At 35.5% G+C, this 18,343-nt stretch overlaps 2 protein-coding genes across 5 annotated transcripts in view; both read left to right on the top strand.

Annotated features, from left to right (window-relative positions):
* LOC149900221 (uncharacterized) overlaps positions 1-8,558 on the top strand; it is a 51,361-nt gene extending 42,803 nt beyond the window's left edge. For 3 of the 4 annotated variants that reach the window (XM_090113304.1, XM_090113306.1, XM_090113307.1), the window contains 6 exons: positions 681-784; positions 1,438-1,635; positions 3,497-3,629; positions 5,070-5,882; positions 6,559-6,687; positions 7,806-8,558. In XM_090113304.1, the coding sequence (XP_089969430.1) occupies positions 681-784; positions 1,438-1,635; positions 3,497-3,629; positions 5,070-5,882; positions 6,559-6,687; positions 7,806-7,918 (1,490 nt within the window). In that variant the 3' untranslated portion in view covers positions 7,919-8,558. Of the gene's footprint in view, positions 1-680; positions 785-1,437; positions 1,636-3,496; positions 3,630-5,069; positions 5,883-6,487; positions 6,504-6,558; positions 6,688-7,805 lie in introns of all 4 variants that reach the window. The other variant, XM_090113305.1, reaches the window with a different exon arrangement.
* Positions 8,559-8,694: 136 nt separating this feature from the next.
* Positions 8,695-10,721, top strand: LOC149900220 (uncharacterized). The gene is made up of 4 exons (XM_090113308.1): positions 8,695-9,595; positions 10,048-10,197; positions 10,283-10,402; positions 10,509-10,721. The coding sequence occupies exons 1-4, from the start codon at positions 9,196-9,198 to the stop codon at positions 10,709-10,711; spliced, it is 873 nt and encodes a 290-aa protein (XP_089969434.1). The 5' UTR covers positions 8,695-9,195; the 3' UTR covers positions 10,712-10,721.
* Positions 10,722-18,343: the final 7,622 nt, after the last annotated feature.

The raw sequence follows: 18,343 nt of genomic DNA, 5'->3' as shown, positions 1-18,343 counted from the left end.
AAAATTAAAGCTCTGTACGAATTTAAAACTATTCAACACATTTTGAAATGAAAATCATGAAAGAGATTATTATTCACATTCACTATGTTAGTTTTGAGACGAACAAAAACACTAAAAACTACGTATGTATTTATGTGCCTACACGTCATGAGGACTTCCCTCTTTTTACTCCAACTTTTGAAGTAAAACTTCTGTAGGCGCTTTGAGAGTAATATTTCAAGGTAATGGCAGTACCGTCACGTCATGGAGTAAGGCCACGATTTTATATCTTTGTATCTTTATATCTTGCCAAGGAAATTTCACTTCTGACACGTGTGATCGGTACCCACACTCATACCTGTTAATTACTCAGCTTAGACTGAAGGTCGAGTTTCAAAAGCTCCTTTCACTTTTTTTGTTTATGAACTTGTTTTACATTTGTATGAATATTTTAACGTAATGAAAGCGGTGTTACGTTTGATCGTGCATGGGAAGTTATTATTATAATTTATAGTGCATTCTTGTAAAATAACTTATTGCAGCTTTTTCTTGCTTGCAGCTTACAAGCAAGTTAAAATTACAGAATGAAAGGACACTTTCTTTTAAAATTTTCTAGTAAAGAATTGAAATTATAGATTTATATTTCTTCTCTTTTTGATTTAGAGCGTGTATAATAATTGTATGACTATTTTCTTTTCCAGATTATTCATGCGCCCTGGTTGGCGACCTCCTCTTGCAGGGCCACTTATATATAACCAAGAATTATTTCGCATTTTATTCCAATGTTTTTGGATATGTGACTAAGGTGAGTTATTCTATATATTTTTGTTCTGTATCTGTATTTTGTCGAATTTCATGCAATTTGTGTTAAGCTCTTCCATCTTTAAGATTAGTAAAGTCATCAAATAATTAATAAGCGATTATAGCAATTAATGTTCAAATTAATGAATGGTCTCTTATGCAATTTCATAAAAAATAGCACATTTTGTAAAGATATGTCAAGATAATGTATTTCTAATTTATCGCAGCTATAAATTACTATCAATGTCTGATAGTTAATTGTATTAGCTAAATATTGCTTAAGATTTATAATTTACTAACTTCTGTAATTGATTTTCGTAAATCGTTTCGATTTCTATCTATGAATTAAAAATAATGAGATAATTAACAGTATTGTTGAAATTATACCTTTTCAATCTTCATTCTAATAAATTTAACAATAAACAACTAGACTAGTAAGTAGTCACCCAATCACACTTAAAATTTGTCCTAAGCAAAACTCTGCCTACGCGTGTATTAATTAGGCAGAGTTCTAATCAGCGATATAATAGAATTTATACTTTACGGACACGAACACAAGTTGTTATTTTCAATGAATTTTTATATACACTGCTTGGCGACCTTTTAGACGGTTGTGTGTCTTAATTACTGCTGTTATAGGGTTCAAAATTGTTACAGTTACTAATACCGACGTCGTCGGTGCTCCGCATCACCAAAGAGAAGGTGGCGCGGATAATCCCAAACGCGGTGGGCGTGTGCACGCGCGACGAGCGGCACGTGTTCGGCTCGCTGCTGTCCCGCGACGCGACCTACAAGCTGATGACGCACGTGTGGAAGGCGGCGAAAGTTCCAGAGCTTGCAGTCCCGAAGCCTCAGGTACGTTAGGTTAGGGAAGTTTGGTTCGGTGTAGATTTGAATGATCACATACCATAAGCGCGTTCTTAGTTTTCCATCAGGAAAGATCGTGCCAGGCGATGTCCTATCGACCAATTAAATTGTTTGTGTACGTGTATTTCAGGGATGTGGTTGGGAGTAGTTTTGAATTAACAGGTACCTTCTAGCGCATACCATATCTTAGCTCTCCATTAGGCGAAATCGTGGTTAAGCGCTTCCCTATCGACTATGAAAAAAAGCTTGGTATTGCCACTAATGATACGGTAAAATTAGCTTCAGTTAATGGCTTTTGGTGTGGTTGCCGGAATGGACGTGTCGAAGAGTAATGAGCTTTTGAGATCATGTGATATAATATGTAGATTGGTTAGGTTAGATTGCAAGTTTTGCTTCAGTTCTCGGTTAAAAAGTGGTCAGTAGTGGCCGGGCAAAAAATGATGTACTTATCTGCTCATAACTTGCAGATCCAATGAGACGCTTTTGTATTGAAAGAATTACCAACATCCACTCATCCGTTAACAGAAGAAATACATCTTGATTGCGGGCTAAAGCTGTAGTTTTTATGGATGCGTTATTGTCTTGTTTTATATATCCTTGTATAATTATGTAAATATCTTAAGGTTTTTATCCGAGTTCTAATACTTTCTTCAGTTCTTTTGTGCTAGGTTATATAGCAATAAAGTAAAAATGCCTCAGCCTTTGCTCAATGTCACCAAATCGATTTTTAATGACACGTGATTGAACGCGTGAGAAAACCGGCATCTTTAAGTATTTTGCGTTGCTTGTTATTTTGTCGTCTGATATTTTTTATTGTCATTACTTTAGAATTCCTGGTTAATCTTTTAAAAAACAAATATGATCTGTATAAGTCATAATAATCTGTTTTACTAAATCTCACGTTTACTCATAATTAAAAAAAATATATATTTAGTTTTAACAAGCTTGATGAACGATAATAAAATCTTCAAGTTAAGTGATGCCTGTAAATGGTAGAAATTTCCATTCCGTTAACTAAGGAATAAGGACAAAGAAGTCATTAGTTCTATACAATAATTTCATTTGTCGTTTATTTTGCACAAAGAATAATTTTCCAAGACTGCGAATTATGATTTTTTCTAAACAGGCTAAGTTCAAAGGTTTTTGTACGAAGATATAAATAATCTTCAACATGACAGATAAAGATAAACGTATGTCTGAAAGTCCAGTTCAAAGACTTTTCTTAAGTTTGAGTTGAAAATTTTAATGTAAACACAATTATATAGTGAAAACCTAACGTATTTTCGGACGTGATGTAAGTAAATAACTAGTCGAAAACATAAAAAAAAATCATCTTAGGAAGAATAAAGTAAAACATTATTAAAAGTTATATTTCAAGACAGTAATTAACATAAGGTTTTGATAAGATCAAATAATATCACGACGTTTGTTGACGTACATAGAAAACACTAGAAAGAAACATCATCGCAGTGATCATGTTTAGGAAACCATAGCAAATCGTTTTAAAGTGCTGACGCTGTTGTCTGTCACGTTGTGCGATTTTATTGATACTTTAGCCGTTTATATCCGCAATTAGATTAGCGTAATACATGTTTCTAGTTGTTGTTTAAACATTACGGTAGATCTCTGAAAAATAGATTGCCGCATTGGAATTTCCTAAATAGTTTTTTTCCTTGTGTATTTTGTTTGGGGAAAATAGTAAAACTAATTTTATTTTAATGTCTAATGTCAACATACTATTTTGAATTCATTTCATACTTTGACAATACCCACTTAACCGTCTAATCATAATGACTGGCTTTTAAACATTTCTAGGTAGGTTTTACTAATGAAAGCTCAATATTTTCAGGACTTGCGAACGTCAGAAGCGGAATTAGAAGCGTCAGAGTATTCGCCAGAGGATGACAGCAGTTCCGGTGGTGCAGACCACATCGACTCCTCGAAGCCCGTGCGACATGAACCTGAAGTTATTATGGCTGCTGGTGAGTTTAAATTCAAATAAAGTAGAATTTTAGTCTTTGTTAGATATAGTGTTTCATGTAGTGTTTAACTACCTTCAAAAGAAGTAGGATTGGGACTGTAGCGTGGGTTATATGTAGTACTCGTATACAATTGGCCTGAGAGGTTAAAAATGTGGTATAAACAGTTGATACAGCTTTTTCTTGCTTATATGTTATTACCTACTAGTTTTTAATTAATAATTGGCATATTTGTATATCATGTGTTTTGTCCAAATGATGAACATAATGTCATCAGCAAATAAAAATACATATGTATATTTATGGTAAAAAGCTTGAAAATATCACTAAGACATAATCATAATAAGATTAGGCCTAAAACGTGGCCTTGTGGCACGCCTTACTTGCTATATCTATTACAAGATGAGTAAGATAAAATCTCATTATTGGTGGCAATATTTATTATCCACTTTGCTGACGGTGTCTTAAATTAGATAGTAGCCGTGGTCGAGTATGGCTTCTTATTCTGTTTCTATCAAGCTTAAAAGTAAACTACTATACGAAACAAAATCAAATGCTAATGAAAAATCCAAAATTTTTTGGAAACCATATTATTCTTTATCTAAAATAAAAAATAAAATCGTTTATTTGTTTCAAAACTATCTATTAAAATGTATTGTAAACATAAATAATTTCTGTGAAAATTTTTCTCGAACACTAAAGATAAAGTAGAGATTAAAGTAATCCAGCGATAATTCACAATAACATATTAATTATGTTGTTTATGAGGTTTGAAAAAATGTTTTCAAATAAAATATTTATGAGACATTTTTTTCTCTTAATTCTATTTTCAGAGTTTTATCGATAATAATTAGTTACATGAATTTCGTGTCGAATATATATTTTATTATGTCTCACAAGCAGAAAAAATACAATTTTTGATGCATTTAAAGACGTTTAATGAAATAATCTAAAGTTTTTAACCTTGGTTTGTTATTTTTTGCCAAATTTTCGTTGAATTTGGTATAAAAAAAATGTGTGTGTGTACTAGTGTACACACGTAACTTCTTTATGACCTTATTTTTCAAAAAATAATTTACTATATATATGCAACTTAACAGAAATATGTCGAATCACGCGTGGTAGGGATAAGAAAAAGATGGCGCGTAACAGAAAAATGTCACGCGTAACGAAAAAATGTTACACTAAATTTTTGAAGTGAAACTTCTTTATCGGGGTTGGACAAAAATTTAGTGTAACATTTTGCGTTACGCCGTACGCGTGACATTTTTGCGTTACGCCGTACGCGTGACATGTTTGCGTTACGCCATACTCGTGACATTTTTAAGGTCATAAAGAAGTTTCACTTCTTACGTGTGTACTCTAGTACATGCATACATTTTTTTCCAACGCCGATAAAGAAGTTTCACTTCAATAATGTTAACGTGTGTATCCTGTTGTCAGCGAGTGCGGCGGTGATCCAGCCGGCGCTGCTGACGGGCGGGTTGTCGGCGCGGCGCGGCTCGCCCCCCGCGCACGTGGCGCTGGCGCTGCTCGCGCTGCTGCTCGCCTGCTCCGCCGCCTGCCTCGCCTACCGCCTCTACTGCGTCGCGTACCGACCGCACGTGAGTGTCCCCCCTCACACACACACACACACGGGCGGCGTGTCGGCGCGGCGCGGCTCGCCCCCCGCGCACGTGGCGCTGGCGCTGCTCGCGCTGCTGCTCGCCTGCTCCGCCGCCTGCCTCGCCTACCGCCTCTACTGCGTCGCGTACCGACCGCACGTGAGTGTCCCCCCTCACACACACACACACACACACGGGCGGGCTGTCGGCGCGGCGCGGCTCGCCCCCCGCGCACGTGGCGCTGGCGCTGCTCGCGCTGCTGCTCGCCTGCTCCGCCGCCTGCCTCGCCTACCGCCTCTACTGCGTCGCGTACCGACCGCACGTGAGTGTCCCCCCTCACACACACACACACACACACACGGGCGGCGTGTCGGCGCGGCGCGGCTCGCCCCCCGCGCACGTGGCGCTGGCGCTGCTCGCGCTGCTGCTCGCCTGCTCCGCCGCCTGCCTCGCCTACCGCCTCTACTGCGTCGCGTACCGACCGCACGTGAGTGTCCCCCCTCACACACACACACACACACACACGGGCGGCGTGTCGGCGCGGCGCGGCTCGCCCCCCGCGCACGTGGCGCTGGCGCTGCTCGCGCTGCTGCTCGCCTGCTCCGCCGCCTGCCTCGCCTACCGCCTCTACTGCGTCGCGTACCGACCGCACGTGAGTGCCCCCCCTCACACACACACACACACACACACACTTCCCACTAGTGATGTAACGATACATGATTTTGTTGATACGATACCGATACCGATATTTGTAGTAAATAATCGACGATACAGATATTGATGACTTGGTAGATAAAGTTGCCTACATTTAACAGACTCCAATTTAAATCGTATATTTAAAAATAATGCTACCAAAAACAAAGAAAACATTTATTTTAGTATTATCATTTTAGTCAGTTAAAGTATTACAGAATTAAATGTTCAGAAAAAAAGTGTCCGCGCGCGGGCGGCCACTTTTTTGAACCTCGTTCATTCGGCGCGTTTTTTGAAATATTTAATTTCGATATCGGTTGTTTTATAATTGGCGATACCGATAGGCCGATTATATCGGCCGATATATCGATATCGGTATCGTTAGGACGGCCGTACACGAACCGCTTCAAGCACTGACGTACACGGACTGCTCGAGCCGTCGCGCGTCTTTAAGCCATCAACTGCGCGGTTTGTAGTCGCTCGGCCGTTAACTGCTCGAGCCGCCCGTGTATGGCCGCTCATCGCTACTAGCCACTAAATCCCGCTAACGCCGCTCGGTTGCAGGACGCTATGTCGGGGCAAATGTTTGAGTTAGATATATCGGTAACAGTAACAACTAACAAGCTCGGTCGCAGGACGCTACTGGGGGGCTGTCGGGCGAGGAGCTGTACGGCGAGCTGGTGCGGTGGCGCGCGAGGCTGCACGGCCGCGCGGCCAGCGAGCTGCACGCCTTCCTCACCACCAACCTGCTGCTGCTCACCAAGGTATACACACATTAATCATTTAAACAAATACTAATATATGACCGCCTCCTTGGTACAGTGGTTGACGCGTGAGCACAGAATACATAATAGTCGCTAAACGCTACAGAACGGACACTCTCCGCCTCCCGCCAAAATTAAACACTTACCTCAACCCACACGATCGTGATTAAAATGGGCCATATTTTTCTGCAAGGACGATACGCAACGAAGATTGACAACATTAATCAAATTGACTTAAAGTAATTTTATTATTTTGGATTTGTGATTATCGTTTTTCGTAGAAAATGGTTAGATATTGTGCTGTTTACGGATGTATTTCATCAGAAAAACGCCAATTTTTTTTTACGCTAGTCAAAAATATGCCAACCATAAAGCGTTAACACACATTTGCAGTCTACAGTGTGACTGTCAAAACGATAATTTTGTATGGAGTGTCCGGGGTGTGGCGAGAGCATAACACCGAGGCGTCCTGGGTTCGATTCCCGATGGAGACGAAGAAAAAAAAATGTCTCGGTCTGGCAGGACATAGAAGGCTGATCACCTACTTGTCCCTAAGGAAAATCGATCAGTGAATCAAATGTATAATTCATCTGCCCCTTACCCCACTAGGGGACATTGGACTTCACTTTTTTCACTAAAGACTAATATAGGACTAACATACGAATGACACAATTCGACTGACTAAAACTAAAGTTATACCACTAACATTCCAATGATACAATTCTACTACGATTAAGAATGGTTAAAACCCAGCCTTACAACACTAACATTCTAGCAATACAATTTAATTGATATTAATAATAGTTCACATACTAACGTAATACCACTCACTTTCTATTGACGCTATTTATCCGACCCTAAACAATTATAACAGTAACTCAAACCAATAGTATACCACTACACACCCACTGACATTAATAAAAGTTCAAACTCATAACAAGATAGTATCCCTGCTACACAATTCGACTGACATTAATAACGTCAAACTCAAACCCCTATATAACTTTTACAAAAGTATGAGCAGTTAGTTATTTATGTAGGAAAAGCTATGATTAGATTAATCTTAATACGACATATGTACTTTTATTTTTACTCATTCATATTTTAATATTTTTCAGGTCAGAGAATCCTTAGAAGCGCTTTCCGGTGTAATACTAACAGATATGGCGGAAGGCGGGGCCAACGTCAACGATGTGCCCAACGAGACGCTGTTCAGTTAGCGAGTGAGTGAGTGAGTGAGCGAGTCAGTGAGTGAGTGGGTGAGTGAATGAGTGAGCGAGTGAGTGGAAGTGAGTGACGGCCAGTGAGTGAGTGATCAGTGAGATTTAGTGATATTGAACATACGACTCGATTCGTTTGGAGCTGATGGTACCTTTGAGTAAGTTTTTAAAAGCGTTAAGAAGTTTTAAAAGCGTCTAAGAAGTTTTTATATTATGTATAATATGATGGTTCAATATCTTTTGAACATGTTGTAAAAAATATTAAAATATGTTTTTAATTAAATATTTTTATTTTACATTAATGTTGCAGTTATAAGTCTACTAAATTACAAGTGTTTTTTTTATGTAGGTATTTATATTAATCGCTTATAATCAAAGGTATCAGCAGTGCACAGTTGAATTGCTGTGATCCAACAAGTTACATAGATTTCTATATTAGAATTTCATTTGATAACATTTATTTTTGTTTTAGCGTATCCAAAGAGCGGCTTTTGTGATTACTTTGTATATACCAGTTGATGCCTATGAGGCGAGGCTAGGTCACAGTGTCAGACACGTATTAGTTAAGCGTTAAATAATATCAGTCTTTGAGAAATATTGCAATTTCTAACATTTCTGAACAAAGGAAAAGGCACCCATAAGTCTATGTGATAGGGTCGGTTTTAGTTTGACTCTTCGTCAAACCTCTATAAGATACAGTAAAATTAACGTACTTTTCATAACTATTAGTTTTAAAGAAATCATTAAAATAAGACGGTATCACATCATTTTTAATTTAGTAAGGGCCTGTTTCACAATCATTAAGTAAAGCTTTGAGTAGTTACTTAACGAGTTAACTACTTGGAGGTTAAATCCTTTCGTTAACTTTTTTGCGTTTCACAATCATCCAATCGGTAAATTAAAGTAAAGAGTAACTAATTAATACTTACTCAAGAGTTTGCTGGCAACATTAGAGTTTAACGTTTCGTTTCAAAGCATGCATAATTTAAGTGATTTTTTTTAAAGTGTAATAAACACAGAATAATCATTAGAAATATTTTTCGTTCAATAACCAAGTATGTAAAGGTACATTGATGTAAAAAATAGTACATTGTAATGTAATGTGACTTATTTTTTAAACGATGTTTTTAAAATCTATGTTTCTGTCAAAGAGTAAAGTAATACATACGGGTTTCTGTAATAACGGAACGCAAGTCGCAACGAATTGTCAGTGTCAGTTTTAAATGCTCAACGATTTTGTTTGTCTTTGTTGGTTTCGTGCCAAAAATCTGAAAAATATTCTGTTAAAATGTCTTTAAAACGGGAAAGAGGTAGTAATTTTACGCGTGAAGAAACTGACACGTTAATTCAACTTGTACTTAAATATAAAAACGTGCTGGAAAACAAAAAAAGTGATGCCGTTACATGGGCGGAAAAAGAACAATGTTGGCAAAAAATAGAAACAAATTTTAACAGTATAAGTAGTGTACGATTTCGTAGTGCAAAAGCACTAAAAATCAAATACGACGGAATCAAGAGGGATACGAGAAAGAAATCCGCGGCGATCCGGGCAGAAACGTATCGTACGGGAGGCGGTCCAAGTACCGCTCCAATATTGACACCGAGCGAAGAAAAAGTAAAGGACATGATTTTACTTTCAGTGGTTGGAATGGACAGTGTATTTGACTCTGACAAAAAAGCAGAAACAGGTAATAATACTTTTTACCCATGTCAAACATATAGTAAACTCATACCTACAGGGGGGTGATTTTCTAACTCCAACATCTATCCCGATTGCTTTCAATTTGACCGGCATTGCTTGTAGTCTACAGCATACTTACACAATCGCTTTAGCAAACAAGCAGTGCTTGTCAAATTGAAAGCGTTTGTGATAGATATTATAGTTAGAAAATACCCTCTCAGGCTACATTGGACATTTTTAACGTGGTAAAATTATCAAATGAGTCCTCCCACCCCAGGCAGGGCGGGAGGGACTGTCAGACTGCTACTGACTAAAATCCACGGTGTTCCTTCAATAGCCCTTTATGTTCCGGGGTCACAGTAATGAGATAAGTCCCGCGACCAGGCTACATTGGACATAGCTTGAATGTTTACCTGACCTACTAGTGTTAAAATTGGAAATTACTATTTTTATTTATAGAATCTCCTCAACTGATGACCAACCTGAATATAATTGATGAAGATTCTAGAAATTTTGAAATTCACCAATCTGAACCTGTAGTTGTTGAAACTATTGAAATGCCTGATGAAACACTTCTGATACATGAAGAACCAATGTCAAATGTGTCATGTGAGTATTGTCTATTTCTATTACCTACTATTATTATTCCTTGTTTCATTATTACATAATTTTAAAATTTATTTTTTGGATTCAGGTGAAAACAAGCAAAAAATAAGAAAGTTAAACAACTCTGATGATGCCAATGTTGAATCTGCCACAAAATGGTCACAATGGAAACCATCATCTTTACGTACAAAGAAACATCCTGCTTTGTGTGAGTTTTTTGTATTTTTTTCAAATATATTTTAGCCAAAAATAGGTTTCTATATGTGAGTGGTCGACAGCTTGCTCTAAATATATTCATTTACTACTTGTTCCAGGTAAACAGAAACCCAAGAGACCTTTTGAAAAGGTGGCAGAAAGCAAACTGGAAATTGCAGGCATCCAAAAACAACTTCTTGAAGAAGAATTAGAGAACAAACGGAAACATTGGTTATTTGAAGAAGAAGAACGACAGCACAAAAGAGCAATGTGGGCCTTAGAGAGGCAATTATTACAAAATAAAATAGATAAAATTTTGTAAATATTTTAATTCAAATAAATTTTTGTACATTGCTATTCATCGTATTAGTGAAGCAAAATAGTCATTTATTATGTTGCTGCGTACACTACTATCCTCTGTATTCTGTGTGCTGCTGTGATATTCCTCCCCATTGTCAGACTCTTCTGGCCAGTTTTCTTCAAATTGTTCATCTCCCATATCAATCGCAATATTGTGTAATACTGCACATGCCACAATCACAGCCTGAACTCGTGATACATGCAATATTATTTTTTTGGATAGAACAGGGAACCGATTTTTCCAAACACCGAATGTTCTTTCTACCACATTCCTGGTTCTTATGTGGGATTGATTGTACAGTTGCTCTGCAGGTGTTCTTGGATTTGAGAGGGGTGTTAGAAGATATGAATTATTTTCGTATCCATTATCACCGAGCACTACACAAGAACCAAATTCTCTATTCATCAATTGTTGCTTTATAAATGAATTATTGAATATAGTTTGATCATGGGTTGCTCCGGGCCATCTAGCTACAATGTCAATTATTTTCAATTTTGCAGTTACCAGAGCTTGAACATTAAAAGAAAAAAATGACTTTCTGTTTCTAAAATTTTCTGCATTTTCTCCACCTAAAAATAAAAATATATATATATTAAATTACATCAATTTCAATCTGTACCTACTTATTTAATATGAATTTTGAGTGTTATAGGTATGACCCATACAGAACAGATTTTAATTTGGTAGGTAGGTACAGTAATTTGAACTATAACTAAATACAAAAATTGATTCTTACCTGGAGATTTAATAGGTATGTGTGTACAATCAATAGCGGCTATTACTTTGGGAAATCTTGCGATATCATAAAACTCTTGCTGCAGGTGATTCGTATTTGTAGGAAATTTTATAAATTGTAATCGTAGTCGCGCAATCGCATATGAAACTAACTTAACAATGCGACTAGCAGAAGCCTTGCTTACACCAGTGAAGTCACCTACTACGGTAAGGAAACTTCCTGTTGCATAATATCTCAATGTTAATAAAAGACGATCCATAGGCGTAATTGCATAATTCCTGGAACAAGGACACAATACATTAGACAAGGTAGGTGCATAACACAGGCAAAGCACTGAAGTTTAGATGTATAAATAAATATAGATAGATAAAAACTTACCTCGACGTAGGGGCAGTTATTTTGTCATGTATTAGAGAAAAAACATAATTCACAGCTACTTTAGAGAGTCGAAATCTTATCTTGAAATCAGTATCGTCATATTTTTCCATATTATTTGAACGATTTCGAAATAATGGTTCCCTACGCGGTCCCGTCACCCGATCAAAAAATTCATCGAATTCGTCTTCAATAATATCAAAAATATCCATTTTAAAACGAAAATAAATTGATAGGCACCACTTTAATTTCGAAGCGCATTTGACATTTGTCGAATTTACTTGTCCAGTAAACGGCTACTTGTCAGTCCATCCGATGATTAATTTACTGATCACATAAAGTGATGATTAACCTTACTGTGGGATTGTGAAACGCAATTAAGTTGTTTACTGAGCAGTTATGTTCGAAGTAGCTTACTTAGAACTTTACTTAGCGATTGTGAAACAGGCCCTAAAATTTGGATACATTGTAATTTAAAAGAGATTATGTAGCCAATGTGTAGTTAATACAATATTATAATTGCTTGCTTAATTTATTACGCATTTCCAAAAGTAGTTATAATTTTGTAGTTTCGTTTACATTCACGTGGAGTGATGTTGTGTGATAATTTCTAAATTGGTGCTAGTTGTTGTTAAGATCACGGAAACATTCCTCTGTTGAGATAGTACATGTTGAGGGTACATTTATTTTTATTGTAATATCTGTGCAATGAAATAGAGATGAGATGTACTAAAATTGATTAAAACTGTTTGTGAAAAGGTTTGAAAAATGAAAATGCTTATTAATTATTCTACTATACTTCCATTTGAAATAACAATAACATACTAACATTATAACACAAACAGCGGGACTCTTTGATATATGAACTCGTAAATTATCTGGCATCAATTATTTATTGTATGGAAAATAATAAAATCAATTATATAGTGTTTATTTCATCTCTATTTCATTGCAAAGAGAATGTTTTGTAGCAATGTACCTTTAGAGAGGATTAACAATAATCTAACATTGATAAAGGTACGTCGCTACAATAAGGTACTTGCCAAAAACTTGATTTTATTTCAAGGCACTCAACATTTTCAATATTTCGGTTAAACATAAATATCGCTATTATATTATGTATTTTCGTGTATGTTGTAATTTATTATTCTAGTCTTTAGTAAAGCTCAAGTTGTCAATATGAAGTTATTTTGTGTACTTACACATAAGTGGAGCTTTGATTAGTGAATAAAAAGTATCCGGCTACCTTATTTCATTTTGTTATAGTGCTATCTTTGTCGGTTATTCTCTATTCGAAATATGTGCGACAGAGAGAACGCTAAAGATGGCCGATTTTATTTGTCAAATGTCGGATATTACCAAACTATATTTTTGGATTGAATAAGTTTTTATCGTATATTTCCTGGAGTGTTAGGATCCTCACTCTATGGATGTTGAATTATTATGTTTTAGTACAAATTGATATGGTATTAGCTATTCATTTTTAGCCCTCTTTCGACCTAATCTTATCATACCCTTCAAGGTTGTTTGATTAGGTTTATGTTTTAAACCTAAGTAAAAATACACCTTAATGTACTCCTATATAAATTAAGAAATTTATGTAAATCCCGCAAGTTGTAGGCCTTAGACCATATCAGTTTGAAGCTATCAAATGATCAAAGTTTTATCCGAAAATAAGTTTGGTTAGTTTTACATTATAAGTGGGCTTTAAGGGAAATAAATATTCAGAGCTAGATTTATTTTTCAATGAACATAATGTTTATTTTTCTTAGTATATTTTTGTTGCAGAGTAAAATAATATATTTTTTGTTGGTTTTCATGAAATTGTAATGTGTATTATGGTGTACAATTTTATAATCGCAATTTATGTAATGTGACAGTAACTGCATTTAGATAATATTCCAATGAGAGTTAGGTAAAAATTCACTTAGGGCAACGTTTTAAGAAATTTGCATTAATTTGAGGCCTGTTTTAAGTCTCATGTGCTTTAGTTTTTCCATGTATTCAAATAGTTTATTTAAAATTGTAATGATTTAGGTATTTACACTGTTATTCTTGTGTTACTGTGACAACTATATATTGCTATGACCACGTTACCACTAGTGCCAAAGTGGTATTTATTTAGCTAGGCTGTGTAAACTATTTCCTAAGAACACAATAAATGTTATTGCCAAAGACAGCTAGACTATCATACTAGTTGATACATTCATCTTATATTTGGTGGATATTTAGCGCTATTTTGGTAAAATGTATATAAAACGGCATTCGTAAACTAAATGAAAACGTGTTTTATATGTTTGTATATCTTTTGTATACTTATTACAATGGCTGTAATCATGTGGAATCAAATGTACAATTATGTATTATATGGATTGTTGCATGTTTTTTGTTGAACAATTTTGAGAAACCCATTGTAGATGTGTATTGAGAACGATGAGTTTTTGTTTAGTTCACGATTGCCAATATTCGCTTAAGCCTGTTTTCGGTAATTGTAATTAAGGCGAATCGTGATGTATATTGGTCGGAGGATTTTTCTACAAATTGTTATGGGTTTTGTTTTAAATCGGTCATTTGTATATACGATTCAAAGGGTTCAGTTGTTATTTGATGTAAATAATAGATAGCGGATTTTATTGAATACTGTGTTTTTATTTCATTACCTACCCCTGTAGCTCCATCTATCTATACTAATATTATAAAGAGGAAAAGTTTGTAAGTATGTATGTATGTATGTATGGTTTTCACGCATAAACTACTGGACCGATTTCAAAAATTCTTTCACCATTAGAAAGCTGCATCTTTACTGAGCAACATAGGCTATATTGCATTTTCAAAAAAATTAGCGATCCTTACCAAAAATGCAATAATGTAACCCAAGGTGTAAAAAAATCCTCAATAAATCTTCTGTCATCGCGTGCGCTGCGGAATATATTGAAGATAGAACAAAAAAATGTTCTACGGTATTATAGAATGGATCAATATCTACAAGAAAGTCCGCGATACCATATGTCCATCTTCAGTAATTATTCCAACAACTTTTTTACGTTTTCAAAGTAAATAGAAGTGCCGACAGTAATCAAACCATGTTATCCATACACATATATTAATCCTTATCCCATTAAATGATGTTTTATTATAGACTGTTTCAATACCAGCAAAATACTTTTTAAATGAAAAGAATTGGATATTCCATTCAAAAGATATAACGAATTTTTAAAAGTGTCAATCTACAGAAAATAGTAGGTATACTGTTCGAGCAGGCCGTAGTGCGGGGGTCACGGAGGAATTTTACCAATATGTGTCTTGACGGAACACAGTGGGGTTTTGGTCGGTAGGAATCCGACATAACCCACGGCCCCTCCCCCGGAGGCCGTGGGTATCTATGAAAGATTTCCCCACTAAAACAAAAAAAAAAAGGCCGTAGTGCGGGACGGGGTAAAGGCGATTTTCATGTGATTAAAAATTAAACCTATAGTCCGACCTATAGTAGACTTTTCACTGTAACGATATCTCTATCTATGCGGGTGAAACCGCAGGGCATTGCTAGTACTATAATAAACTTGAAACAGGTCTTTAAATTAGAGACATGGAAATCTTATATTATATTTCACCCGCCTAAAGAATTTTTCAAATCGGACCTGTTTCTGAGATTAGCGCGTTCAAACAAACAAACAAACTCTTCAGCTTTATAATTTAATTTGATTTATTTTTTATAATATTAGTACTTATAGATTAAATAATACATAATACATTTTTAGATGGTACTCTATAATAAAAAATTCCATTTAAAAAATCTCTGTCTGATTTTCATTAAATCAATTATTTTCTCTAACTTCGAGATAATACCATATAATACTTGTGCAGTCAAAGAAAACTAACAGAAAGTGTCACATTTTTAAAACAGCGCCATCTATTGGAACTTATAAAGTTCGGAGTGTTTCAAATGCAGATCATAATGGATCTTTCAATGGAAATGAGAATGGATATTTTGAGTGTGGAGATAATCGGTTCTACGACATAGTTGTTTGATATAGTTTCAATACAAAAAAATCTTGTTTCTCTTAAGGCTTGTTGTGACTTATATTTCAAAGAAAAAGATCAGTATCTGTGATAGAATAATGAATGTAATGTGAATACGTAGAGAAAAGATTTCTTTAACCACTAAAACTACGATATACTTGTGTGATAAAAGTATTTTTTAAATATCAATATTGCTGACACTAGCAATGTACCTATGTAATATGTTTGTTTGTACTGCTTATGGTAATTGTACGATAATAAAAAAAAGGATTTTTGATATGAGGCTGCTAGAACCAGAGTGGCCTAACTGCATTTTAGCGACTTTTGACTTAATTGCATTTTCGTAATTTAAAAATCTTAATTTACAAAACCAGAGTGGCCTAAACTGGTTTACATGATCGCGACAATAGATGGCGATACAAATACATTTCGGCTTATAATCAAATCGACTAAAATCAAAGTGCCACAGTGGCCTATGAGGGTTAGGCCACTATAGCACTGGCAACATCAGAAAAATTATCTAAATTTGACAACTTAGGTCAGTTGTCAATGTCAGTTGATTGTCAAAACGACGACGTTAAGGCGCGTAACTTGGACCTTGGTTAGACAATATTTATCAACTTACTTTTACGATTGTGACTGTTGTAGATTTATTTATTTGTTAAAAAGTGAACATGGACAGAGGGGAACCGAGTAGCAGCCTTATACAAGAAACAAATCTTAGTGTAGAGAAACAAATGGAAGGTACTTAATTCAATAATTAAACTAAATCAATTGAATATTGTTTTTTTAAAATGATTCGTCCCATTTCATTTAAATCTTCTTTGTTTTAGATTTGTTTCACGATAGTGAGGAGCCATTCCAAGAATCGGGTTCCGAGTATTTACCGTCAAAAAGCTCATCGCCATCCTTAATAGAATTAACTGAGCTTCTTGGTGACGAAAACATACCTCCAGTATTAGAAAATGCACAAGAAGTTGAACCTCAGAAGAAGACTAGAAAACGCAAACGTGAACCAAAGAAATGGAAGAAAAATGTACGGAAGGATAACAGAGCTAAAGGTAAACAATACATAAATACTAAAGGCAAAACTATACCCCAAAAAGAAATCGATGTCGATCAACCATGTCCCTGTGTAGAAAAATGCCACACCAAAATAAGTCCTTCTCAACAAAAAGAGTTATTTCAAAAATTCTATGAACTTGGAACATTTGATTTACAAACATCATACCTATTTTCTCTCATTAATGTTACTCCAAAACTGAGACAATCACATGCAATTAATCAAACAGAATCTTCAACGTCTCGGCGTTCTAATACTAGGGTATACAAAGTTGCAAATTCTGATGGTGTACCAACAAAGGTGTGTAAAGAATTTTTTAAAAAAATATTTCAAGTAAGTGATGGTCGAATCACTAGATTGCTTAAAAATAAGTTGTCTGTTTCGACTCCACCACAAGACCAAAGAGGAAGACATATACCAAAAAATAAAACAAGTGATGATCAAGTTCAAAATGTAAAGTCATTTATAGAAAAATTTCCAACATATGAATCCCATTACACTTTACATAAAAGTTCAGCTAGACTATTTTTGCCTCCAGAGTTGAACATAACCAAAATGTACTCTTTATACTGTGAACAGAGTGCTACACCTCTATCTTATTACATGTTTACTAAAATATTTAATGAAAATTTTAATTTATCATTTCATCCACCAATCAGTGACTCATGTAAAAGGTGTGACATGTTGAATATAAAGATGCAAGCTTGTGATAATGAGGAGGAGAAAAGCCATCTTGAAACTCAGAGAAAGCTCCACTTACTAAAAGCAGATTCTGCAAGAAATAATTATAATAAAGATAAAGAAGAGGCTAAAGTAAATGGTAACACCACAGTATTAGTATTCGATTTGATGAAAACATTACCTACGCCTATAATTTCAACAGGTATCTGTTATTACAAGAGACAACTGTGGACTTATTGTCTTGGAATCCATGATGCTGCTACTGATAAAGTCACTATGTGTTTATGGGATGAAACAATTGCATCCAGAGGTCCCCAAGAGATAGGATCTTGTTTGCTGAGATATATTAAAGAAAATGTGACTACCAAAAAACTTATTCTTTACTCTGATCAATGTGGTGGGCAAAACCGGAACATAAAAATGGCAGTTTTGTGTCAGTATATAACAGCTCACCCAGATTTTGTAGTTGAAAGCATTGACCACAAGTTCTTTCTTAGTGGTCATTCTTACTTAGCTTGCGACCAAGATTTTGGGTTGATTGAGAAGAAAAAGAAACTATTTAAAAATATATTTGTCCCTGATGATTGGGATGAAGTAATTAAAGCTGCAAGGAAAAAAGAGCCTTTTGTTGTTATAAAAATGAAAAAAGAACACTTCTTTTCTACAAAAAGACTGGAAATGAATATTACCAACAGAAAGATTACCAGTGAGGGCTCCA

This window comes from Colias eurytheme, chromosome 19, assembly GCF_061535395.1.
Source record: "Colias eurytheme isolate Ceu_HAF_F1 chromosome 19, ilColEury1 Martin Lab GWU primary, whole genome shotgun sequence".
Taxonomy (NCBI): domain Eukaryota; kingdom Metazoa; phylum Arthropoda; class Insecta; order Lepidoptera; family Pieridae; genus Colias; species Colias eurytheme.
The sequence above is the reverse complement of the archived record's forward strand: the minus strand, read 5'-3'. Positions and strand labels throughout refer to the sequence as shown.

Bases quoted from the DNA above. Each gene is read 5' to 3' on its own strand.
- LOC149900220 (XM_090113308.1), top strand. From the start codon at position 9,196: ATGTCTTTAAAACGGGAAAGAGGTAGTAATTTTACGCGTGAAGAAACT. The intron at 10,198-10,282 runs GTGAGTATTGTC...TTTTGGATTCAG, and splicing joins ACCAATGTCAAATGTGTCAT to GTGAAAACAAGCAAAAAATA. The intron at 10,403-10,508 runs GTGAGTTTTTTG...TACTTGTTCCAG, and splicing joins AAAGAAACATCCTGCTTTGT to GTAAACAGAAACCCAAGAGA.